Source organism: Argentina silus (genome assembly GCF_951799395.1).
Source record: "Argentina silus genome assembly, chromosome: 20".
Classification (NCBI taxonomy): Eukaryota; Metazoa; Chordata; class Actinopteri; order Argentiniformes; family Argentinidae; genus Argentina; species Argentina silus.
This window is the reverse complement of record NC_139674.1, coordinates 7,556,292-7,582,627: the sequence shown is the minus strand read 5'-3', so window position 1 is coordinate 7,582,627 and position 26,336 is coordinate 7,556,292. Positions and strand designations below refer to the sequence as shown.

At 43.4% G+C, this 26,336-nt stretch overlaps 2 protein-coding genes across 2 annotated transcripts; one reads left to right on the top strand and one right to left on the bottom strand.

The window, feature by feature from the left end:
* Positions 1-1,402: 1,402 nt before the first annotated feature.
* Positions 1,403-7,870, bottom strand: cd36 (CD36 molecule (CD36 blood group); the record flags this gene model as incomplete). The annotated part of the gene is made up of 12 exons (XM_083691872.1): positions 1,403-1,579; positions 1,966-2,020; positions 2,167-2,240; positions 2,546-2,664; positions 2,977-3,164; positions 3,376-3,445; positions 3,693-3,742; positions 4,004-4,095; positions 4,270-4,425; positions 5,436-5,583; positions 7,186-7,346; positions 7,745-7,870. 12 exons carry the CDS (start codon positions 7,868-7,870, stop codon positions 1,403-1,405), a joined length of 1,416 nt encoding a protein of 471 aa, XP_083547998.1.
* A 2,930-nt stretch (positions 7,871-10,800) lies between these two features.
* On the top strand, positions 10,801-23,698 carry gnai1 (guanine nucleotide binding protein (G protein), alpha inhibiting activity polypeptide 1). The gene is made up of 9 exons (XM_083692283.1): positions 10,801-11,222; positions 17,176-17,218; positions 17,494-17,635; positions 17,980-18,137; positions 19,439-19,567; positions 20,537-20,666; positions 20,979-21,132; positions 21,371-21,594; positions 22,400-23,698. Exons 1-8 carry the CDS (start codon positions 11,105-11,107, stop codon positions 21,559-21,561), a joined length of 1,065 nt encoding a protein of 354 aa, XP_083548409.1. The 5' UTR covers positions 10,801-11,104; the 3' UTR covers positions 21,562-21,594; positions 22,400-23,698.
* The last annotated feature ends 2,638 nt before the right edge of the window (positions 23,699-26,336 follow it).

Here is a 26,336-nt window from a genome sequence, read left to right as displayed (position 1 = left end):
ACATGGGGTGAAAAGGAAAACGAATAATTTTGCTTCAAAGTGTACAATAGAGAGGTTTGTTCCAGCAATGAGAGAACCTGAGCTGGTAGATGTCCATAGGGATGGAGGCTGGTTTTGATAGACTGGTGCCATGTCATATAACCATAGTTAGGAACCTCTGAGTACAGTAGTAGCATAGCAACAAAAATAATAATAATAAACTTTTCCTCTTTGCATTTTATTTTCAAGACTCAACTTCAGTGCAAAAACTCTGGAGAGACACAGAGTCAGGAATCTTGATGTGTACACATATGTGCACATATCTGTACATACTGTACATATCTGTTCATACTGTTCATACTGTATTCCATATTTATTCTGCTTATTTACTCTGCTTATAATGTTACTGTTATTACATATACTGCTCATACTGCACTACTTATACTGCTCATTTACTGCTTATACTGCACTTCCTGTATATATTGTTCACATTGCTTTTTTTTGCACTTCTGGTTCGACGCTAACTGCATTTCGTTGTCTCTGTACTTGTACTCTGCACAATGACAATAAAGTTGAATCTAATCTAATCTAATCTAATCTAATCTAATCTAATCTAATCTAATCAGTGCAAAAACATATTCAATTCAATATGTTAGAATTTACATTATTTTGAACTGATTTACAATAACCCCATTTAGAGAATCTCTCTCTCTCTCGCCTACAGAGGTAATGACATGAGTATTACAGTAATGTTCAAGGGGCAATCTGGGATTGGTAATTCCATGTTTAGACTTTTAAATTATTGATATATAGCCATTGATTCTTAAATAATGTAGCTTAGAAATGCCTCATGAGCTTAGTTCAACTCTTTTGCCCAATCAGAACCTCAAATCTAAGTTTGTTTTACTCCCATTGTTTGAAAACAATGTCATTGTAAACAAATACTGTATAGCTTCAAAACATGGTTAAAACTATTATTTTGATCTCATGGATGGTCAGCCCTTGCATCCATACAGTAGCTCCGTCTGTGTATTTGAGAGTGGATACATTCCTCCAGCCCCATCCCTCACCTGTTATTTTATATTTATAAATTAAGGTGAGGAGAACACTTTGTTAGAATTTTAATTCCAGATTGCCCCTTTTAAAAAAGCATTTTCTCGCTCCCAAGCTTCTTCAACAGGGTTTGTCAATGAAAATAAAATTGGCAATCAAATTACAAAGTATGAAACAATAATTGAAAAACAATTCAAAATTATTTTAAAAAAATCACTCCTCTCTATCAAAGAAAGGACATTATACATATAACTTTATACATAATACTGAAATTACAAAAAGTGCAAGATATCAAGATAAAGGTATTCTAGAGTAGCAGATTGCATCAGGTCCACTCTCACGCTGTACAGATGATGTGTTGCTGTTCCTCTCACATAAGCTTGTTATCATTTTGATTTCTCTTCGCCACACAGTAGCCCACCATGGAGAGCACAAAGATGCAGACCCCTGTACCCAACAGAACCTTCTGGAGTGTCTCAAGCAGCTGGACACGAGAGAACAGCTCCTTCTTAAACATGTTTGCTGTCTCCTCGTCCATGGACGCGGTCTGGAGGCACAGACACAACAGAGGGAGAGAATGAGAGAGGGGTAGAGACACAGACACAACAGAGGGAGAGAATGAGAGAGGGGTAGAGGCACAGACACAACAGAGGGAGAGAATGAGAGAGGGGTAGAGACACAGACACAACAGAGGGAGAGAATGAGAGAGGGGTAGAGACACAGACACAACAGAGGGAGAGAATGAGAGTGATGGAGGCTTAGCAGCATGCTTATAAGAGAGAAAGATTACATGGACTTCAAGGACAGTTCATACTTATTATTATACATTAGGTTGCCCTGAGTGCTTGATAGTGCTTTGTAAGTTGTAATTGAGTAAAAGGTACAATGTGAAAGTATGACATCATGAACGCAACAGGGTTGTAAATTACTTACCTCATTAAGCCAAACTACAGGAAATATGGTGTAATCCTTAATATTCTGCAAAACCCTGCAGAGGGAGAGAGAGAGAGAGAGAGAGAGAGAGAGAGAGAGAGAGAGAGAGAGAGAGAGAGATGAGCATGAGGATGATGCCTACGGTGAGAGAGTGCCTATTGTAAAGCAGGGGAGGAGATTAGACTAAGCGGTTGAACTTACTTGATGACCTTTGATGGTCCGTACATCATGTTCACCTGGATTCTCTTAGCAAACCTCAGAGTGAACCCTGTGATCTGACAGAGACAAACACATCCAAATAAGACAGAACCAAATCTGAGGAGCTGTAACATGAACTCCCAGAGCAATGACACACCAGGAACAGAAAGACAGAGACAGAGTGATCCGTCCACGCGGACGAAATTGATACTAAAGCAAAAGGGTGTAACTCATTAAGATGAGCCAACACTTACATTCTGTAGAATACCCCTAAAGCCCACTAATTCATTTAGCAAACTGTAACAACAGGCTATCATCAGATAACTGCATAGTTAGAAGATGCTGTCATAGGGGTTAAAGGTGAAAGGTTGCAGACTCTTACTGGTTCAACATCCATGAAGGTGACATGGTGCTCCTCATTGGGACTAAGCCCCAGCACCTCCTCTATCAGGTCTTTGCTTCCGTGCAAGAAGTGAGGAAGGGAGATGTAGATCGGGTATCCTGTCGAAGAGGAGGATCATCATAGAAAATGCATGCTACAGTATTCAACTGGCCATTAAATACAGTACCTGCCAGTGGAGGCTGGTGGAGGTAGAAATCGGAGGACAGGCTCATCGTAATACATAAAATGGAATGTGGAATGGCATTGTGTGCTTGATACCATTCCTCATTCCATTCCATGCATTACAATGAGCCCGTCCTCTGATTTTCACCTCCACCAGCCTCCCCCTGGTACCTGCATATGCAGGTTCACTGAGCTACTGTAAGCATATGCCGTATTATAATTCCATCGTTTAGGAGGCATGCCCTCACCGTCGCGGCAGGCGCTGACGTCAAGCACACCAGCCATGGAGCAGTTTTTGGTGATCACAGGGTCTGTGCAGAAGCATTGGTTGTCAGGGTTGACCATGGGTGAATCCAGGGTGGCTTTGGGCAGCTTGTACCGATACAGCTCGATCCCCAGCAGGTCCATACTACTCTCAAACTCAGCTGACACAGACCTGAGGATAACAGTGCTGATTGGTTGCATAGGGCTTGATCATTGGTGAAGCCTGACCTCTAGTGCTTAAAGTCAGTAAGGCAACCTTAGAGGTAACATCAAGACATCAATGTCTGCGTAAATAATGGACGAAATGAGATTTGAGTCAATTAAAGTATAATCTGAACATTGTTATCTACAACAGAACGTCAACGAAGAATCGTGTACTCCACCTGCATATGTCTGAGGAGAAGAAGTACAAGGGCTTCTTCTTGTCCAGGAAGGGCGGGAAGGAAGAAGCATCTGAGGAAAACAAACGTCAGTTAGAAGTTGGAACAGAGGTGTAGTTGTGATGTAATTACTAGACTTGATTTGACTTGACAAATATGAGATGGTTGGTAATACGTGTACAGGTTTAGATGATGATGTTTGGAATAGTTTTGGTTTTATGAGAATAAAGTGTGATCTGTCTCAACAACATAGTGACATTGGCCCCTTGGCCCTATAGTGACACTGGCCCCTTTCTGCCTGGGTAATTTGGAGAGTGTACCTGTGCCGTTGATCATGTTGCAGTATGGGTCGTTCCAGAAAGGCAGAGCACTGTTAGACAGAGATAGAAATGATCACTGGTAAAGCCATTGGCTATTGTATTCACAACAGGGAAGGCTAACGGAGGTAGAAGTTGGAGGACAGGCTCATTGTACTGTAATGCATGGAATAGAATGAGTGTTTGATACCATTCCTCATGCATTACAATGAGCCCTTCCTCCGAGTTGTACCTCCACCAGCCTCCATTGATTCACAACTATCTAAAGTTACCACAGACCAGTGGCTTTGCTTTGCTGCTTAAGGGAGACTCACCTCCTGCCCTGCCAGCTCTCAATCATAGATACTTTGGTGATATCGTCCTTTCCAGTGTAGACATTGTAAGGCCCATCGAAGGTGCCATTGTACTGAGCACAATGCACACCACAGAATAGATTAGTTAAAGACAATTTTGATTATATTATGTTGTGTTTCATATATTTGCTTTGATAACCAGATAGATTATAATTATATTATATACATTTTGGATTAACATGGACATGAATGTGTGCTACTACTTCATAGGGTGCATGTTAACTTACAGGAACAAAAATACCCAGCGTCTTATGCAGCATGGGGTCTTGATAACCCCAGAGCATCTCCTTCACGGTGCGGCGCTGGAAGAGGGTCACGTTGTTTTTATTTATCCATCCATTCAAGATAAAATGTAATGGCTTCGGAAAAATTGAATACGCACCCTGAAAGGTAAACACAAATGAAGAAACCCATTAGCATTACTCAAAAAGATTACAGGAAGAAGTGAACATCAAAATGAACATCAAAAATCTAAATGCAATAGCAAATGTATTACAAGAAACAAACTGCTATGCCTGCACACATGCATATGACTGCTGCACTGGCCCATGGAGATAAGAGAGGATAATTACAATCCACCTTTATGATGGCTGCCAGCAGAGGGCTGGGTCGTAAAAACTGCATAAACTTGTAATTTACTTGAGTCTTATCCGATTCCTGGGGTGCTGTGATATAAAACAATGCAATAAAAAAACATTGCAATAATGATATCTCATCATCAACAAGAGTGTGTTCACCACAACTCCAATAACACACTCCAGTCTTATTAGGCTACCATAAAGCCTTTTTATCTACAGTGCTTTCGCAAAGTATTCAGACCCGTTCACTTTTTGTACATTTTGCTTTGTTATAGACTCAATTTAAAATGGATTAAATTCAAAGAATTTGCCATCAATCCACACACAATACCCTAGAATGACAAAGCAAAAACATGTTTTTCAGAAATTTCAGTAAATGTATTAAAATTGAAATACAGAAATACCTCTTGTACATAAGTATTCAGACCCTTTGCTATGACACTCTCAAAATTAGCTGGAATTTATATCTTTGTTTTTATAGGGTCTCTGATTTGCATAGGAATTTAATCAATTTTAAATTGAGTCTATAACACAACAAAATGTGGAAAAAGTGAAGGGGTCTGAATACTTTCTAAAGGCACTCTATGTCTACCAAAACAGAGGAGATGTAACCAACACTGTAACGACACCTCACTACGGGCTCCAGGACGGGCTCATTTTAATGCATGGGGTGGAATGAGGAATGGTATTGAACACGTGTGTTTGATACCATTCCTCATTCAATTTCATGCATAACAATGAGCCTGTGTTATTCCATTCCATGCATTACAATGAGCCCATCCTCCACCAGCCTCCCCTGGGTGAAATTCACTTACAGCCACAAAAAGGTTGAGGGAAGTGACAGAGTCCTCTTCAGGGCCTACAGACATGGAGGGATCAAAGATGGCTCCGGAGGGGAGCAGGAAGGAGATGGTGTTGTTAACTGGGTCGGTTGTGATGTTCACTTTGGGCAAGTACCGTGTCCTGAGGTAGAGAGATACATACCATTTAGTCTCCTCCTACAGATATTGACTTGTGACCCTTTCTACATTATACGATTCGATTCAATTTGATTTGATTGATTCGATTCGATTTTTTGATTAGATCTAATTTTTGTGATAAAACACGAACTTGTTTCATTTCATTTTACTCTCATTAAGTTATCAACCTACTCTTAGAATAGGCTACAAAGCAGAGAACTGAACAAAAACATATGTATTATGACGTCTCATCCTGTTCCTTAGTTTATGTTTGTCTTTGTTTCATGTTATTAATTTATTGTTTCCTGTTTATTTTTACGTTACTCACCTTGTCTCTTGTTTCAGAAACTTGACTACCTGCCTTTGTGTGTTTCCAGCCTGTGTGATTGTCGACCCCACCCTGATTGGCTTTACCTGTTCCACATCATCCTTCCCTATGTATTTAGTCTGTGTGTTCCCCTGTCTCTGTACCAGTTCATATTTGCACTTTTGTCAATATGTCCCAGTGTTTATTCCTAGTGTTTAGCTTTCCTGTTTTACGATCCTTGATAGTTTATTCTGATTTAGATTTTTGCCTAATCCTTATTGGATTATCTGCCTGCCCTTTGGAACTGCCAACCTGTGTACCGTACTCTGCTTTGCCTACTCCTTATCAGATTATCTGCCTACCCATTGACTGCATACCTGTGTACTGACCCCTGCTTTTGGTATTAAAGACTATTCTTTTGGATTTAAGTTTTTGTCCCCTGGTCGTGCTTGAGTCCTCTGCCTGCATACTGCAGCCATTACATGTATACACCTGGTTGAAGAATATGGATTAACTCCCAGGTAAACAGGACCTTCCTGCAGACTATGGGCAAAAATACATACAAATGTATCTTGTTAGAAAATACAAAATACCCTAAAGACCAATGTAAAATAAACATATACATGAGTAATATATATATATAAAACGTATCATACAAGCAGCAATCAAAGTCTAAGATTTGCAGCGGTTCAGAGGTGAAGGAATACATGATGAGATTTTTCCTCTCATGACTTGTCTAGCACCCAAAAAATGCAGAACTGGCACAGAGCACACACTCCATTAACTGTACCGCTAACAGCAAGCGCCATATAAATGGTCTCTCCCCTCAACCAGGATAGGCACAATCAACACATCACAAAGAGTAAAATCGTAGTCAGCAACACTAACAATAAGCCTCCATAAGCATAAACCAACCAAGTAACCCCAAACAGTTATGACAACAAGGTAACATCACAACAGCCACAAAGCATGATGGTCCATAACACTCAACAACAAGGCATCACTCACCAGACGTTGGTAAGCAATTTAAATAGGTTATGATGTCTAGCCAAATTTAAGGGAAAACTAGTTATCAAAAGGCCCTATATTATTCTCTGTCAGAACGGGAAAATTCTGATCGGTGTTGAAAAGCATTTTCAGTATTTTGAAAATCCCAAAACACAGCTTTGGGATTTTCTTGCAGCAAGATACATTGGATTTTTGTTCAGGCCAATCAAATACAAATGACAAAATACGCGAAGGAAATTGAAATTTGTATTTGAAATACATGTAACAGAAATACTGTCCGTCGATGCCTACTTGTATGTGTATGGCCCTTTCTCAACGACGTCTGGCTTTGCCCCATGCTGTAACACTTCCAGAGGGTTTTTCAAGTCGAAGAGCCAGAACTGCCGGTACACAGGTGCCCCAACGGTCACCCAGTTGTCATAGGCTGTCGTCCCGGGCTCGATGACAGCTTCCTGCAACCACCAGACGCACAGACAGTCTATTTATAAACTGAGCCCATGGTTGTACGATAACTAGAGAAATGATCGAACGATTCACCTCTCGGAAGGAGGTACATGTCAATGTCCCTTAAATATTCTTCACTATACCAAATGAGTACCACAATGTGGATGTTTCTTGTAGTTGCTGTTCATAATCTACGAAGTAGGTTACTACTCAAACCCTTTATGTATTGTTCCTTCCAAGCATCAAAGCATGTGTCCCAAATATCTCTCCCTACAGTATGAGGCTCTCTGTGATACAGGCATGTGCAGTTTATCAATGCTTGTCTCCACTACCTCTCATAATCCTTAATCCTCATAATCCACTACCTCTCATAATTTTTTTTCATTTCTAGAAAATGGACACGCACCTTAGCCACTGTCCCCTGAATGATCTTGTCACCCAGGGGGATAAGGATTCCTCCCAGCACGGCCACCACCGCCCCGATCACAGCTCCGATGAGCCACCCGCACTTTCTGTCACAGAAGCAGCCCATGGTGGAGTGTGTGTCTGTCTGTCTGTGTGTGTGTGTGTGTGTGTGTGTGTCTGTCTGTGTGTCTGTCTGTGTGTGAGTCCTGGCAGCAGCAACAGCAGCAGCAGTGGAACAGACAGACTGAAGGCCAGGTAGAGAATAGAGTACAGATATCCCTGGCAACAGACCAATCACACCGCCTGATGGGGATTATATAATAACTGAGGGTTGAAGGTTGTGGAGAAAATGCATTTGCCCTCAGGTATCAGTGTGAAGAGCAGATTAGAGCCCTGGTCAGCTGAGGAGCATGGAGATGAGACGCAGGGCATATGCTTTGTGTAACATAGGCTCAACATATAACTGGTCCTGTGCAGTATTCTGTCTCTATCTGTAATGGCTGTAGTGCACAGGCAGAGGACTCAAAAGCATGACTCGGGGACAAAAACGTAAATCCAAAAGAATAGTCTTTAGTACCAAAAGCAGGGGTCGGTACACAGGCAGGCTGTCAATGGGCAGGCAGATAATCTGATAAGGAGTAGGCAAAAAGCTAAATCAGAATGAATCGTAAACTTTCCTGGTTAACCATGAATCGTAAACCAGGAAAGCTAAACACTAGGAATACACACTTGAACATATTGACAAAAGTGCAGGGAAGGATGATGAGGAACAGGTAAAGCCAATCAGGGGAGGGTCGACAATCACACAGGCTGGAAACACACAAAAGCAGGTAGTCAAATGTCTGAAACGAGAGACATGGTGAGTGACACAAAAATAAACAGGAAACAATAAATGAATAACATAACTGAAATAGACAAACATAAACTAAGGAACAGGACGAGACGTTACACTATCACTCATAATACTATGTAAGCCTACATTTTATCTTACAGGAGATTCTATTCTCCTCTCCTATATAATATTCTATTATGTTATAATATAATTTTCTGGTGGAGGTAAGACTTGTTTTAATCTCGACCTTGACTTTACACATATGCTATATTTATGAGGCACACAGTCGCAGGCACTGTGGAATTAGACTTCTGCGGTCCCTAAGCTGGTTATAATAGGTGGGATGGTCATTGTTGGAGGTGTGTCTCTGCAAAGCAATTAGGGTTTGTTGAGGTGAGAGAGCATGGTATGTGTTATCAATAGAGTGCACTGATAACAAAGAACTGCTCAGATCATTCTGCTTCGTGAGCTTAATGACATACCATAAAGCAGATTGCTATTGTAGTATATTTTGCTCTGACCAGAAGAAGGCCTAGTGGGTTATGCCCTTGGACTGTTGCAGCATGCAGTTGACCTTTGTAGGTTGGGGGGATGGTAAAGGAGAGATAGTGGTGGGGGTAGTCTTAGTTAGTTAAGGCTGTGAATAGCACCAAAAGGCATACCCCTATTTGGTGGAAACTATAAATGTCACCATCGTGTAGGTTAAAAATGTTTAGGGTAATGTGAACCTGGGAATTCCATGCCTAAATCTGGAAGACAAAGCAGGCTGTTTTTGTATAAAAGACTGAACGGCTGGACTAGATAGGGGGGGACATCATTGACTGGACAGGAGCCCCCACATCTGGCCGTGGTATGTAATGATGAAGTTACGATTAATTAAAGACGATTAAACTGACTCATCCGGACCTCTGCAGCTTCCTTTCTTCATCTAAGTATATTTACTACACTATCTAGTCTTTCATTGAGATGTTCTATTCGACTATTAGTTTAATAGTGCAATAGGGAGGCCATCATGGAAGTGCCGTTAGATTAATAATAGTTAATAGGTTGATTCTTATTCCTCTGACCCTCCACCAGGAGTTCCCCTATCCCACGTTCTAATCATTCTTCTTCATGTGTTAACCATCACTCCCTTCTGCAACACTCTTATCATTCCTCTTTAATTCACAAGGGGGCAGCAGATTCCACTCAACTACACCTGGACAGTCCCTGCTGGTCCGCAAACCTGGGCCACCTCACATACTGTACCTTATCATGTGGCTTCAGTAATAGCTTGAAGAGTCATAGGTTTTGTTTTAGTTGTAGTAGTACAGTATGTGTTGCCGTGTCATTGGAACACAGGTTGGAACACAGGTTGATCTGTCTGGTCGATGTTTCCAGGAAATGGGTCCCGAAAGAAACCCAAGTATCACTAATTTAGTGTCACTGTCACATTTCAGTGTGTGTAGTTTTGCAACTAAATGGCATAATTTGTGCACAAACATGACAAACAACACATGATATGATTTTTAACACCACATTATTGTCAACATTAAGGCCAAACTGTATTGCAGGCTCATGTTAGATCTGCATGTGGATTCTAACCGGGTGACTCTTTAACAACAATAATGACATAACCTATTTTGAGTAGCGCCTGCTCTCTTGCCAGGTGCCCTGCACCTGGCCCTGTGGTGTGATGACAAAGGGGAAATCTTTTCACATCACAGGATTAGAATAGGACAGGTCACCAACAGTGGTTTTGCATTTTCTCCTAAACATCCCTATTTGAGATGAAAATGTTATGTAAAGGACTGAAGAAAAATTTTCACTGCACCAACCAGTGGCATTTAAGTTTCATCCACCACTGCAACGTTTGGGGAATTACTTTGGAGCTTCCTGTGGTCAAAGGGAAGCCACAAACTCTAAACAATTATATGTATTCTATCTAGCTATAGTAAAAAGCCCTATTAAACCACCAGATGGCATATACAAATGTATACCTTATATCTTTGGATATTATTAACGCATACATTTGGTTTTCATGACTTATGATTCAACTCTAAGAAAATAGACCTAGTCTACTAAAAAAAAAAAAATAGCCTAAAGCTGGTCATGTTGTTAAAATAAAAGCACAGACAGAATGAAACCCCCTTGACTTTTATTCTGCCAGAAACCAAAACAGGAAGTCTAAATGGCCAGCTGTTGGCGTAGCTGACAGAACACACACACACGCAACACAGCTCGCGGTGGCAGCAAGTGGAGACAGACGCTGAGTGGGATAGACATCGCTGAGGAATCGTTTTCCCTTCTGAACTGTATTCATGCAACGAGAAAAATTACTCTGAATAACCAGCAAAACAGTGGACAGAAGAAGAGCCACATTCCTCCTCCTTTTTATTCTCTAAAGTGTCCCAGACCCATTCTAAGACACCCGATAGCTTATACAAGGGCGTGTGCGGGTGTCTGGGAGCAATTTTTAACCCTTGCATTTTTGCTATTGTATACATTTTATAATTTTATTATCACCTGGTCCTGAGGAGTCGCTTGAGGATGGGGTGTACCCTAAGCACGGAGGACAAGGCGGCGGTGGAGCGCAGTAAAATGATTGACAGGAATTTGCGGGACGACGGGGAGAAAGCCGCAAGAGAGGTCAAGCTTCTCCTCCTCGGTAAGGGAGAGGGACATCGATAAACTTCACTGTGTAACATTATTCGAGACATTGTTGGTGACTTGAACTCACATCAACAGCGATATAAAGTTGTCAGTAGTGATATCCTATACAATTGGCATGCACATTATTGCAACAGTCTAGCCGAAGTTGAGATTTCACACAATTCCGCATAGCCTACACAAGACATTTGCGGTAGCCTATGTCGTCACTGCGTTGAAGTAACATAACCAACTTTCACGTACCATGAGACAAAGCTGAAAGCTAGACAGCGTGTAGGCCTATGTATGAAAAATAGTTAAAAACGGTTTTCCACTGTAGGCAGAACAAAGAGGCAAGCTCTTCCTCGGCTTTGGCCACATCAGCTCCAGCCCTTGTTCTGTAATCAGCCATGCAAGCAGTTGCAACAATGTATCCCGTTTTGTCGAGGCAACACAAATGATGTCTATGGACCGTATTCAAAGGCTTAATCCTTTTAACATTGACACATTTTCCCCTGGCTGCAGCGTTACATTGGAATGCAGCAGCCAACCTTCTATATCTCCAGCTGTAATTCGATGTAATGGAAACTGCGTGATGTCGCTAAAGATGGCTAGAAATGTTGTATTTAGATGAAGCTACATTTTAGAAGGAACAAGAGAACATCACAGGTTTATGCTACAACCACCCTTGCTTGAGACGTCAATCACACCATAATGTGTTCTGCTCTCAGGATGACAATGTGTGAATGGTTGGAGTCTACATTTCAGAGACGCTTTCTTTACTCTTTAGTGGTTGTGGACTGTAGCCTATTAGAGCTTACTGATCAGTGTATGTTTGAATACAAATCCAACAAAAGGATGGAAATAAGAATGGCAAGTGAAACAGCCCATCCCCTGCACCTCATTGTTTTAAAAAAAAAAAAAATTTAAAACTGTCCTTCTCCACCAGACTTCCCAGAGGAAAGATGGCTCAAGAGTGATTACATACAAACACTTGGTATTGTCATAGACAATTTTTACTAGAATATGGGTTACCAGGACTTTTCCTCCAGGGAAGGCTTATTGTAAAACAAAGTAAATGACACATGAAGTGAATTATTGTGGGTGCAGACACCACCTAATACCCTAGTCTACCTGTTGATGATTGGGGGGGGGGGGTTTATAATTTATTTTGACTGGTAGACTATTTCAGTGGTGAATGGTGAATTCTTCCCAAGTGTGTTTGTTGAGATATACAACATTAGGTTGCAAGCTGTGTCTCATTATGATGAATTCACATTTAGGAAAACTATAATGAATATAATTTAATAAGGATTTTGAAGGTTAAAGCTTTCACTTTTCATGAGGAAGAATGATGAGTTATCTTGATGACACATTATTGCAGGTTGGATACGCAGGCATATTTATCTTGTTTTAAAGGTAGACCACATTCCTTAGTGTCTTGCTTGGACCTGATTTGAAAGCAAGTTTGGTCAAGTACTGTTATCTTGCTCCAGGGTGCAACAGAGGTTCCAAACCTTTCCTCAGACAGAAGTTGTTGTCCACTTGTTTTTCTTCAGTCAATGCACAGGACTTCGCCTAGTATTTGGAACTCCTTTTTGACTGTCCTTTCTTCACAAAGGCTACATATATACTGTAGGCCTAATATTTTAGATGAATACATATTTAAATAAGTAAGTTACTTATATTAAGTAACTTAATATAAAAACAAGACCTAATGTTCTCTTTTAAGTGCAATGTCATGACATGTACTATTGCGGTCAGTGTCTTGGCACCATGACAAGCCTCCTGTGTTTGAGCCTTTGTGATTGGTAACCAGGTAACGCACATAGCCTGTTCAAATGACTGTCAGGAATGGTCGTAGACCAGCAGGCCATGAGAAGGGAACTGAGGGTGGGGGTAAGCTGAGCTCAAACATAATTACAACATTAATAATGGAGAAGGAGCTCCAGTGCTGTGCCCAGACATTGACGACAACCTGGAGAAGAGGACAGAGTACTTTTTTTTTGTTTTTTTTTGTTTTTGGTTTGTTTATTTACATTTTGTTTCCCTGAGAAGCCACAGCAATGCCACTAATACTACAACAGCACAGAGTTCAGAACCTTAGAAATGGTGATGAATGTTAACACTGTAAATCACTATAGAATGTTAACACTGTAAAACACTATAGAATGTTAACACTGTAAATCACTGTAGGACGGTTGCAAGGACTCCACCCGTCAAACATCCATGTTGTTGTGTGTTGGCTGCAGTTGGCTACCGGTGTTCGAGGTGCCACCAGCATGCAGTCGACCTGCTGTCAGAGGTGCACATCATTTGCATGAGGAGTGATTTTAATTTTAATGTGTGTGCTGTCAAGTTTGAGCAAGCAGGCAGCTCATGTCTTGGCCACAGTAGATGTGAGGGTGGCATCTTCAGCGGACACTTTGAATCTCTGTGTTCATAGTGTGTGTAAACTACAGCCCTAGTTTGTTACCTCTCCTCATTCCCACACAGTAGAATATATCTATATTGTCCCCTTACCCAACTTTATTGGCCTTGCTGGTTTTGGCCTCGTTTTTGTTCGAAGGTTTTAAATAATGTTTTTAAAGCCTTCGTCTTCGCCTTTGTTAACGTCAAACATACTCTTTTTTTGACTTGTCTTTTCTAAAATAAGATTCTGGTTTTTGAAGATTCTGGCTGCGCTTTGCCAGATTACCTAGTGCTACACAATGGAGATCGTTTGATATGAAGACGTTTGATATGAAGACTTATGACCAATTGAATAACTTGCATTCCTTCCCTGCTGTCACAGCATTAGCCATCTCCTTCAGCAAATTGGCCTGCATGAGCTTTGTTGGGAAACAATCTATTATTCATTGATCTGGATGGCGGCAGATCAATGCCAATGATTTAGCTACATCGCTCACTGATGGGTAAAGCTGTACAGCTCCTGAATTCCCTTGTGTGACTCACAGTCTCAAAGGCTCCCAGAGGGAGAAAAAAAAAGAGGAAAGAGAGAGATGAAGGGAGAAGGGAATAAGAAGGAGAGAGAGTGAGAAAGGGAGAGAGAGAGAGAGAGAGGGATGGAGGGAGAAAGGGATGTAGCCAGCTCAGGCTGCTAATGTGGTGGCACTAATGTGGTTACTGCATTGTGGGCCAGGCCCATAAGCCCTCCTCTCTGGGTACTGCTCACCAGGGCAGCCAGCCCCATGGACCAAATGTGCTGGTCAGCCCAGCCAGCAGAACAGAACACTAGGCCCTGGTTCTGATGACCCAGACAGATGACCCCTCGGCCCGCTCCAAATGAATTAGCTGTAAGCTATAGCAGGGAGCTGTAATTGGAATACAGAAGCATCCAACTTTAATCACATCTTTACATAGCGTTCACTTGTTGTCAACCTGGATTCCATGTAACTCCGTCTGCATTCTGTGGAGAGCCACCATGGGGTGAAGTTCCAGGAGAGACGATGCATAGAAGTACTGTTCTCTATAAACCTCAGTTTTGTCTGGAAGGAGCTCACTGGAGTTTCTTAAAATAGTTTATCAACCACCAGAAACAGAAAGCAGCTGGCTTGCTTGGTTTGGGTCTCTGTTGGGGTGGGTGTATCAAAGTGTGGGTGTAATGTGACTCTGCATTCGTGGCCTAGGCCACAGGGTCAGCTCGATGGCTACTTCTCATTCTGTAATGGCCCATGTGGGTTAAATCAGGATCTCTCTCTTTCTCTCTGTTGCTTGCTCGCTCGCTCTCTCTCACTCTCTCACTCTCACTCTCTCTTGTCCTCTCTCTCACCCCCCCCCCCCCTCCCTCCCCCCCCGCTAGGCTTTGAAGCTGCTGGTGCCACACCCCTATGACAGCACCAGAGTTAAAGGACACCCGTGGGTCAGTTACATAAACAAACCCTGAATCTGTCCTGAATCATGTTGATCGGAGTAGAAGACCAGTTCTTTTTTTATTTCTTTACTAGATTACTAGATTGATCAAATCAAGTCCAGGAACAGTCAATTGGCATCAAATTCATCCATTGTCTAGACTCACTGATGTATAGTTTGATATCCCTATGAAAGCGTGTTGTGTTCCATATTGGGCAATCAAGTTTAGCTAAAAAACAAGTCAGCTTATTTTTAAAGAAAGGGTCGGTGAACACACACAAGTGAGCTCAGTTTTTCAAGAAGGTTTCTTATTAGTTCCAGATCCCCACCCTCCTGTGTCCTGTTGTTACCAGGGAGAAAGGCCCATCGTCAACGAGGTGCCTGACTCTGCATGCCAGCGTCACGCCGCGCTGAGCCTCTGTACCGTGTCTTCTGCCACCTCACTGTCCCACTGGGACTCTTAACGACTCTTGTTTGCCACCAGAGCGCCGCAACCTGCCACAGTCGGCCCCTCTCTCCAGGGTACGCCGGTGCCGCGGCCGTGACATGTCATTAGAATAATGGTGCTCAGGTGAAATTCATCCAATTAGGCCATACAGTAGGAGCTGTCTCAGCATGCTGTTGCTAGCAGAAGCTCTGGAGAGGAAGAAAAAAAAAAAAAAACCCTGTCCACAGGAATTCACCTCCGTTCAGTTCATACACGCTCTCTCTCCCATACTCTTTGGTTTCTGGTTATCTTCTACTTTAGGGAAAGTTCTGCAGAACCCAAGTTTCACTTGTGGCTGGCTGTGAATGTCCTTGACACAGTGTGTGGCGTATGTCGAGCACACATGCTCATTGTCTTGGCTGTAATGCAATACATGCCAGGGAGGGAGGGAGGGAGGGAGGAGGGAGGGAGGTGGGTGGGTTTGAGGGAGGGAGGTGGGTGGGTGGGTCGATGATAGAAAAGATTGGGTTCCCCCCCTGACGGCTTGGTTGGCTATCATCATCTGCACTTCCCCTTTTCTGTTTAGGCTGTCAGAGCTGAGAGAAGCCAGCCACGTGGAAGGGCTGTTAAAGAAAAAACAATACAACGAGAAGTGAAAACTGCAGGGGGTTGTTGTTGTTGACGACAGGGGAAATGGCCAATCCCCAATGGGCTGAAAGTGGTCGGTTTTTTTACGTCAAGAAGGAAGGGCTAAGTTGATCTCCATGACGTTTCTGTCTCTACTTATACATTATGAGATTGGGTACATACAGAACAGTACATGATACTGCCCATGGAGAGATACTGTGTCTACTTATGGGTTATGAGAACATTGTCCTTGATACATAATACATGTCCTGGCTATGAAGATGAGCCATCGTCCCACATGGCCACCACCAGCCCTGTGCATGTAACCCAACGCTCAGGCCAGAGATGTCTTGGGTAATGGGACTGGTTGCCATGGCAGTGTGACGTAAGAAAGAGAGAGCCTTTCGCGGCCGCCAGGAGAATGAGACGATGAGTTGTTCCACTTCCATATTCTCTCATCCCATTGTACAAGTGTATTGCTGTAGCCAGTGATGAGGCCTGCTTGTGACTAGGCCGCCCCACTCCCCCCCCCCCCGGATAATACTGAGTATTATTATGGATGCCCTCTGCACCCTCACTCCATCATTCTAATGTCTCCAGTCGGAGGCAGTGATGTTCAGACAACGTCCTATGATCCAACAATGGGTCATTTCTCTGCAGCGGATGGTTAGATAATGCCTTATAAGTGCTGCCATTGAAATTTGCCAATAAAAGGAGCAGCGGTTGTTATCGACCAGACAGCAGCAGAGCAACGCTCTCTGGGTCAGGGACGTCGATAGTGGAACACAGGATGGGAAAATGAGTGGCCATTGACCACACAAACCACATGGGGTCTCGACCATGGCCCGGCCATCCGGAGGTTCTCCTGGTTTTTGATTAACGACTTTTCTTTCTCCTAATCGTAATTGATGTTTGTCCAATACCCAAGTTATAGACGATATCTATATTCAGTGTTACCTTGAAATTCCACTGCAGAACTGCAGTGTTTTTTGTTGTCGTTGAGAAGACTAAGTGGCATGATAAAAAAAAGATTAATGTGTCCGCTCTCTCTCTCTCTCTCTCTCAGGTGCTGGGGAGTCGGGGAAGAGTACAATTGTCAAGCAGATGAAGTGAGTATCCATTATGCTGCTGTTGTGTCCATCCATTCTGCCTGCCATATCTGCCACACTATCAAAACAAAGCATTGTTTCTGCCACGTATACAGGGGAAAAATTCTCATCAGACACACGACGAATGTTATTTTCCCAGACTCCTAGTCGTCATACTTGTGAAACCACCCCATTCATTTCACACAGAGTAAACATTGTCCAATCTGGATTATGTTATGTTGTTGTTGTTGTTTTGCGGTGTCATTTGTCTCATGGTGAACTCGTCTCCCCTGCAGGATCATCCATGAGGCAGGCTACTCGGAGGAGGAGTGTAAACAGTACAAGGCTGTGGTCTACAGCAACACCATCCAGTCCATTATCGCCATCATCCGCGCCATGGGACGGCTCAAGATCGACTTTGGAGATGTGGCCAGAGCGGTGAGTGGGAGGGTGACAGGCATTGATGATGATGATGATGATCATCATCATTGACTTGATTTGTTGAGCGTTTTTCATACGTCATTCAATGCGTTCAATGTGCTAAATGGATAGAGGAATTCAGTCAGTGTGGTATGAACTTTACCTAGGAATGTTGATTATGATCGTAAAAAGTATTTTAAGAAATGCTATTTTGAAGGGCTTGATTGGTTGGGCTTGGTTTTAAGCGCTTCAATATGTTGTGCATCATCTAAAGATCAACTCTTATGCTGGCAGCATTGACAATGCTTCAGTGTTAATGCCGTTTTAGATGTTAGTACTGACAGTGATTGTCTCTCTGTCAGGATGATGCGCGACAGCTGTTTGTCCTGGCGGGCTCAGCAGAGGAGGGCTTCATGACAGCAGAGCTGGCCGGGGTCATCAAACGCCTGTGGAAGGACGGAGGAGTACAGGCCTGCTTCAGCCGCTCACGAGAGTACCAGCTCAACGACTCAGCAGCATAGTGAGGCGCACACACACACACAAACACACACTTACAAACCAGCTCAATGACTTGTGATTTTTTTTTTTAAACACACTCCCACAGTGTATCCCAATGCCTGGGCCAGAATGTGAGATAACCAAATGTCTTGAGCAGTCTATTTATCACAGACACACCAAGTTCCACTTCAGGTTGGCAGACCCAGTTTACAGCAACCATACGCTTGGCGTTTGGACCTTGAGTGAGACTGTCAATATTTGCCTGTACCAGGCTCGTGGCACACAGGCTGGAGAGTGTGGAGTCCTTGACCCTACATCGGCAGCATGTAGCAGTGTGCTTTAGGCTTTGTTGTTTGCTGTTTACCAAACCATAGAAAAACATATAAAGGACAGTCAAAAAACAAACTGTATCAAAATCCTTTTTTGTGCTCTGTGTTTAAGCTTTTTTAAACTGCTCAATTGTGTTTCTGAAGTGGTTTGTTTGTTCCATTGCACATTGCGCAAGAGCTCCTCCGTTAGCCCCAGTCACTGTGGGGCAGCCCTGTGTTGTGCTGTGAAGAAACCCTAAAACGCCCCGTTTTAAAATGTAACAGATGCCACCCCATTGGCTTGTTGGCCTTGAGAGCTAGCACTGCTGACCATTTCCTAATCGATGTAGCCAGGGCTACCTCACACCGACGCCACCGCTGCCCCGCAGGGGGGCTCCGGGCCGACCCAGGGGGGCTGTTTGTTTGGGCAGAAACACGGCAGTGCTTAGCCTTGTGTAACTTTTGGTGTGGTAATGTTTTGGAAGAGAAACACAGAGATGTTGTTTGAGCAGGGTGGACTTTACTAAAGATTCACTGTGTTTGGCGGGGGGGGGGGGGGTGTAAGGTGGGGAATACTTACTAAGCTCCCTGCCCATGCCCATTCCTAGGGGGGCTTTGTTTTGGTCCAAACATGTCCAGAACTGAGACATCTGAGGATAGTGTGCGATCAGGCGGGCTTAAGTGTGACCTCTGTTGGGACGGATATACAGTAGCAAGGGTGTAGCTGATGGCTTTTCACCACTCATATTTAGCCTGTCACTCCTTTGTATTGAAACACTATCAGAACCTTACTCTGTTCTGAAATACCAGCAGGAAAATCTGCAAAAGCAAGGGTCAGAGTGGGTGAAATATAATTTCACTTCAGTTCAAGATATGGTATCAGTCACGGTTTGTGGCTGAAAATTATCTTTTATTTGAGTCCCCGGGATCCATTTTTCCTCCTGAATGTGTGTATTGAATGTTGTTTAGCTGTCATCTGATCCTCTACTCCTCTTCTCTCCCTGTCTCTCTCCAGCTACTTGAACGATTTGGACAGGATATCCCAAGCTACCTATATCCCTACCCAGCAGGATGTCCTGAGGACCCGAGTCAAGACCACAGGCATTGTGGAGACACACTTCACCTTCAAGGACTTGCACTTCAAGTGAGCACTTCCTCTAAATGAGTGTCTTTTATTAAAGTGCTGTGTGCATCCAGAGGTGTTGTGTAGTTTGCACAGGATGACTAAAGCCCCACTGCGTGTGTTTTGAGTTACTCACACCCATAGAAATTCCCTTAGCCCAGTGCATTGTGACATCAGCAGTGAGTCATCATCTGCTGTGGCCTTCCCGTTGGGGCAATGCAGACAGGAAAGGGAAACAGATGACCCACAACTGCTCAATGCCTTTATTTGGCAGTTCTTTCGCAGGCTGTCCCCGTCCAATGGGAAATTAAGCCGCTTTAAATGCTCTTTCTCTACAGTTTGTGTAGCCTGGCCCCAGAGTGCTAACTCTGCAGAACAATGTGGAAGCGTTCCAATGCAAACCTTATCAGAGTAGATCCTGTGGTCTGTGCTCTAGTGAGAGGGAGTTGCTATATATGAAGTGACTCACAGCAGACGACAAGTGTTCCCATGAGCTGAGCTAATGAGATATGCTGCTCAAAGTTCAAAATCATGGCGCTCTCTAATCTTTTGATCTCCTGTTGAGAATTGAGCTGTTCCACATCTCCTCAACACACCAAAAAACAGTGGGTGTTCTCTCGCTCAGTGTTTCTCAACTCTGGTCCTAGGACCTGTGGGGATAGTAGTTTGCATATGTTTGTTCTAACTCAGCATTACCACAAAGCTCTACCAATCGACAAGCCCTTGATGAGTTGGATCTAATGTGTTTGTGCTGTGCTGGAACAAAAATGTTCAACCCTGGAGATTCGCCAGGAGCGGAAGCAAGAAAGACTGTCATCTGTTTGACCTTCTTGCACTGCACAGAGGCAAGGAAAATCCCAGTCCAGCACATAGCTCTATTTTCAGCTCCAGCTGTACGTTATCCCCGGGGGCCAATAAACTGTGTTTATGCGTGCGTGCAAGGGAGCACACTCAATTTACAATGTTTTGGCATCCTGCTCACTTCCTCAGAATGTTTGATGTGGGAGGTCAGAGGTCAGAGAGGAAGAAGTGGATCCACTGCTTCGAGGGCGTCACAGCCATCATCTTCTGCGTGGCACTGAGCGACTATGACCTCGTACTGGCAGAGGACGAGGAGATGGTGAGTTGGCTTAATGTGGTGCCCGGGTGCGTCTCAGTCGTCTATAGTGGCTTCTTCTACTTGTCTGCTCTCTTTCATTTGTCACTGATCTGAAAACATTGGATAGGTGAAAGCAATTAATATTGCGGAGGACCAATCGTTTGCTTTCTGGTCAAAGCAAACGGTTGGTCCTCCACAATATTAATTGCTTGGATTGGTATCCAGTTTTTTTCACGACAGAGGAAGGGATCTTGCTCGAAGTCGCCTGTTTGACCCAAAATAAAGACGTTGTCTAAAACCAATAAACCAATATTGTCATTTTTCTCTTCACAGAACCGGATGCACGAAAGCATGAAACTGTTTGACAGCATCTGCAACAACAAATGGTTCACAGACACCTCCATCATCCTGTTCCTCAACAAGAAGGACCTGTTTGAGGAGAAGATCAAGAAGAGTCCTCTGACCATCTGTTACCCAGAATATGCTGGTAAGACAAGCCGCTGTGGTGGGCGACTGACCATTAAATCCTATAGCTCTGATAATGCAGCTGTTGAACATATGAAACTGTTCCGTCTGTGTTGTGGCAGGATGTCTTCAACTCAAAACAATAGTTTGTTTTAGCTTATGGGGGGACAAAAAGCGGAAAGTCATTCGCAATTCCCATGATGTCACCTCCTGTGGATTGTGTTGTCTAAATTGGGGGGTTTCTTCTTCTGTGGTTCTAGGCTCCAACACGTACGAGGAAGCGGCGGCCTACATCCAGTGTCAGTTTGAGGACCTGAACAAGAGGAAAGACACCAAGGAGATCTACACACACTTCACCTGTGCCACCGACACAAAGAACGTGCAGTTTGTCTTTGACGCCGTCACCGACGTCATCATCAAGAACAACCTGAAGGACTGCGGCCTCTTCTAGAGCAGATGATGATGAATCTATGAATTTTTCCTGGTGAGGTTATCCCCCTCCCCCACCCCCCCTTCCTTCTCCTCCTCAATGTGCACCACAGGCAGCCTCACACACCCCGGCCCTCACCCCAACCCGCTCACACAAGGCGGACATGTGTGTTTCCACGTGTGGGGAGCTGGGGACCAATGCTCTGATCATGGATGAGGACACATGTCTTGTCAGTGGTTGCATGAGTGCTTATAGCGCTAGCAGGCATTAGCTATATCCCACTAGGACCATATATACTGAAAAATGTATGCGCTCACTGCAATGTAAGTCGCTTTGGATAAAAGCATCAGCTAAATAGCATATATATATATATATATATATATATATATATATATTACTATAGCCTCATGGGGGGAGTTTCAGAGGGAGCATTGTGGTCTACGTTGTCATGCGTACTAGATATGCCGGCTTCTGCAGATGCTGAGAAGCAGCCGTTGTCTTCTGTCTGTCTCCGGAGGATTGGCTTCCCACTTCAAATGTTTAAAACCCTTCAGTGCGTTTGAAGTGCTTTCAAGTTGCTTAACAGCTTAAATCTGCCATAGAGATGCTGCAATAATTTGTTGTCATCAAATTCTTGCTTAATCTAATCAGCCGCAATCATAGCCTTCTTCATTTGGGATTTTAATTAGATTTTCTGCTCCATTTAGATGTTTGTGAAATACAACTGACAAGGTCAAGTATTGAGAGTAGAGAGTTTTTTTTCATTACAATGACTAATGTCCCTACAGTAAGAATAGCCTACAGTAAGATCTAACTGTCTCTTTCTGCTTCTTTTCTCTCTCTCTCTCTCTCCTCTCAGGCAGTGGAAACAGCGTAAAGTGCTGTTTTGGGGAGAAGATGACAAGAAATGGAGTGAAAAATCAGTCACGGACCAGTGCTGTACTATATGCCACTTTTAAACAGCTTTATTTATGTTTTTTGTCTTGGAACATTTTGAACTAGCGTTTCAACATTTATTTAGGTTGTTTGTATAAATTGTAAAAGCGGCACAGCAATTTTTCACCTTTTTTTTTTTTTTTTTTTTCCGAGAAGAAGAAGAAAATGGAGCTCTTTTATTTTGCTGTTCCTTTTGCTGCCCTCTCTGGAAAAGGAAGCTTGCCTTTGGTGGAAATATTCAATTTCTCCATCCCTATCATTAGGGGAAAGGATTTGATTTGACTCCAGTTTGTTGGTACTTGTGCCTTTGCAATGTCTTTTTTTCTGCAGTTCCTCGTCAAATTCTTGTTATTTTTGCCTGCTGAATTGTTCCAACATAAAGGTGAAACGTTTCATACAGTATGTTAATAATGTCCCTAACTTCGATATGCACATTCCCGACCAGTTTAGTGGGTCCAAAGGTATGTGTGTCTCCATGGTGACCAACACATAGCCCACCGGCCCTGTAGAAGATGGCCATGCAGCCAATGATGCTGTCCAATACTGAGATGTTTATTGTTACATGTATCTGGAGAGGGATATGTTTTTTTTGTTTTTTTTTTCAAGTGCAAGATATCCAATCTTAGCAGCCATTTTGAAATATGGGAATCCTACCTAGGTCACAGAGCTTATATTATGCTCTGGGGTCAAAGAATACGAAGACCGCAGTCATCACATTTTAATGTATATTTTAATGTATTTGGAAGGAGTGGTTGGGGCTTTGGTCTCTGAGAGCTCTAACAGAATCCCAGAGAGACAGTGGTATAGCGAAGTATAATGGACAAGGCCGGCGGTGGCTATGGGCAGGGGTTAGCCCACCCAAACGTGCATCTGGCCCACCCAATCAAAAGTTACGGGGGTTTTTTAGTTTTTTTTTCTGAATTGTTGATATTCCGGGGGCGTGTTTGAATGTTTAATCTCATATTTGCATTTACTGTAGGTCCATATACTATGTCTATTTAGGGCTGCCCATAGCCACCGCCGGCCTTGCAACCCCCCCCCCTCCCCTTGGCACCAGGCCTGACTTGGTTCTGGCACTGGGCTTGATAATGGATGGGGGTAAAAACACGGTTCTGGCCTGTAAACCTCAAGAAACTGCCACAGCTGTCTATGTGAGTGTTCTCAATGGATGGGGAACCTTTGTAGACATATCTCCCTTATTTTGCTAATAAAAACTATTTACAAACCATTCCTGAAGCCTTTGTGTCTTTCCCTCTTATCTCCTGAGTTCCGTTGGGTGAAAGTGGATATTCCCTGTGTCCATCCTCATCTCTCCCTCTTTATTCGTGTCTCTTATCATCGTTTGTAAATGTCACACAGACGTCACATGCTGTGTTGCTGCCATGCCCAAGGTCAACACTCTTTATTTGTCCTGAACTGTTCTTTTCAACTCTAATGTACCATGAAATTTGAGAAATCAAAATGTATCACATTTCTCTTACAGTATCTCATTGAACCAGATTACCCAGGGATTGTTTTGGTGGAAGCTTGTGGTGAGAAAGAGAAAGCTTGCGTGTTGAAACAAGCTTTCTTTTTTGACTCTTTAGTAATGTGTCCCTCATACTCACTGTTAAAAAGACGTGCGGTGGCAGGTCGTCCCAACTATCTAATGCTGATCTTATCTTATTTGCCATACATACATATGCTATCCGGCAAACGGCATTTGCAATGTAAATGGAGTTACATGCCTCTCTTTGTGTACTATCAATGATTGAACTGTCCACTCCCACGGCGGTTAGCTTGTGAGGACACCAGACTAATGGTGTCGCCAACGCTGCCTGAGGTACTGCCTCTCTTCAACTCAACAACTCCTTTGTATTGATCTGTGTGCCATGAGGATCGGGTCGTACCATAAGTCGTGTGCAGAGTGTTTGCACACACACAGACTCATGCTGATTTGCATGCATGTGTGTACCTAAGCAGGCGCCTGTGTACGTGTCTCTGAGTGTGTGGAAAACGCATTTGCATGTTTTAGCTGTTGCATGTTTGCATGCTTACAACTGAGAAGAAGGGAAAGAAAGAAAGAAAGAAAGAAAGAAAGAAAGAAAGAGCCAGAGAATGAAAGACAGACAGAGAGAGAGCTGTATTTATGTGAAACGGGGCTCAGGGATTTGGCTCCCGTTGGTCCTACCACTGGAAAGGCAGGGTTGGGGTGGGAGTATTTTTAGCCCTTTGAGAAGATGAGAGAAGAGGCAAATAACACAGGGAGTAAATGGGGCCGGCTGCTACGGTGCTGTGTGAGTCACCGGCAGCACTGTTGATGAATTGTTGCCGCTGAGGGGGAGAGAGAGAGAGAGTGGGGCATTTTTAAGTGTGAGTGCGAGGGAAACAATAGCGGTGTTATTCCACATTGTTTCTGTTCTGTGTTTGTTCTGTGTTCCCCCCGGCTGGTATCTCTACATGCAGCAGTTGGCCACTGGGGAGATAAGACAGCCTTATCAGTTCTCTGGCCCTGTTGATATTGTAATACCGGTCACACTTTCTCTGTCACTGTCAGACACTGTCTAAGTCCCACCAGGCTGGTTTTATACACACACACACACACACACACACACAGACACAATCTGCAATGTATGCATCTAGACTTGCAGCAGACGCGCACACACACGTTAATGGACACTAATAATATAATATATGCCATTTAGCTGAGGCTTTTATCCAAAGCAACTTACATTGCAGTGAGTGCATACATTTTTCCGTGTATATGATCCCAGCGGGAATCAAACCCCCAACCTAAGCGCCATGCTGAACCGACTGAACCACAGAGGACCAGATATTATTAGATGTTGGATACTGTGCATACAGTGTTTGCATTTATATCTTCGGCCGTTCAAACATACAGTTCATAAGCCCATTCTGAGCAAAGGTGACTGGAGGTCACTGAGTAGTAGCGGCAGACGTGTTGCCTCCAATTCCATGAATTCCATATGCTCCTGGCATACCGCCTGGAGACATATTGTCTTTGAAGTTCTATAGACGTTATTTGTCTTCCGAATCTGGTTGTGTCTTATCGTCAACATCTCCCCCGGACAAAAAATAATAATTCGCTAACTTCTGGAGTTTCCACCTTCATTTCCACCTTCATTCTGAGCACCATCTATCCAAACTCGTGATTTGTCGGTAGAGGTATCTGTCTGTCTGTTTTTATTTGCTTCTCAAAGTTTTCAAAAGCTGGATCCATTATTTCCAGATGTACCGCATTAGCTTGTACAGATGGTTCAGACTAGGCCATGAGGACTCAATGGACAATGGAAGTTGACCTCTCATGTCCTAGTCTGGAACCATTGCATGATCTCAAAGCCATTGAAGACAAGCAACTGCTTTATCTCTCCGTCATCTGCTCCGTTATGCAGCCTTACATGACAGTGTAACCAATGTCACTCTGCCATGCATGCTACTATGAGTCAAAGGAGAAAGCCTTTTGAGACTGTTTTATGAGTTGATGTTACCAGTTCCATGTTATCTCTTGACGTAAAACTATGGGAAGCCACCCTGTTTACCCTCAGCCCATGAATTTAACAGATTAACTTCTGTGTGTGTGGTTGTGCATATCAGTGAGTGTATTGGAGTTCCGTGTGTGTGTGTGTGTGTGTGTGTGTGTGTGTGTGTGTGTGTGTGTGTGTGTGTGTGTGTGTGTGTGTGTGTGTGTGTGTGTGTGTGTGTGTGTGTGTGTGTGTGTGTGTGTGTGTGTGTGTGTGTGTGTGTGTGTGTGTGTGGAGAGATGGATTCTGTTTTCCAGCTGGATGCCTGCTGTCTCTGCTCTTGTTCGTCACCTGCTCTTTGTTGGTCATATTCAGTCCCAAGAACCCAGCTTTCATCCT

Bases quoted from the DNA above. Each gene is read 5' to 3' on its own strand.
- gnai1 (XM_083692283.1), top strand. From the start codon at position 11,105: ATGGGGTGTACCCTAAGCACGGAGGACAAGGCGGCGGTGGAGCGCAGT. The intron at 11,223-17,175 runs GTAAGGGAGAGG...TCTCTCTCTCAG, and splicing joins GGTCAAGCTTCTCCTCCTCG to GTGCTGGGGAGTCGGGGAAG. The intron at 18,138-19,438 runs GTGAGGCGCACA...GTCTCTCTCCAG, and splicing joins CTCAACGACTCAGCAGCATA to CTACTTGAACGATTTGGACA.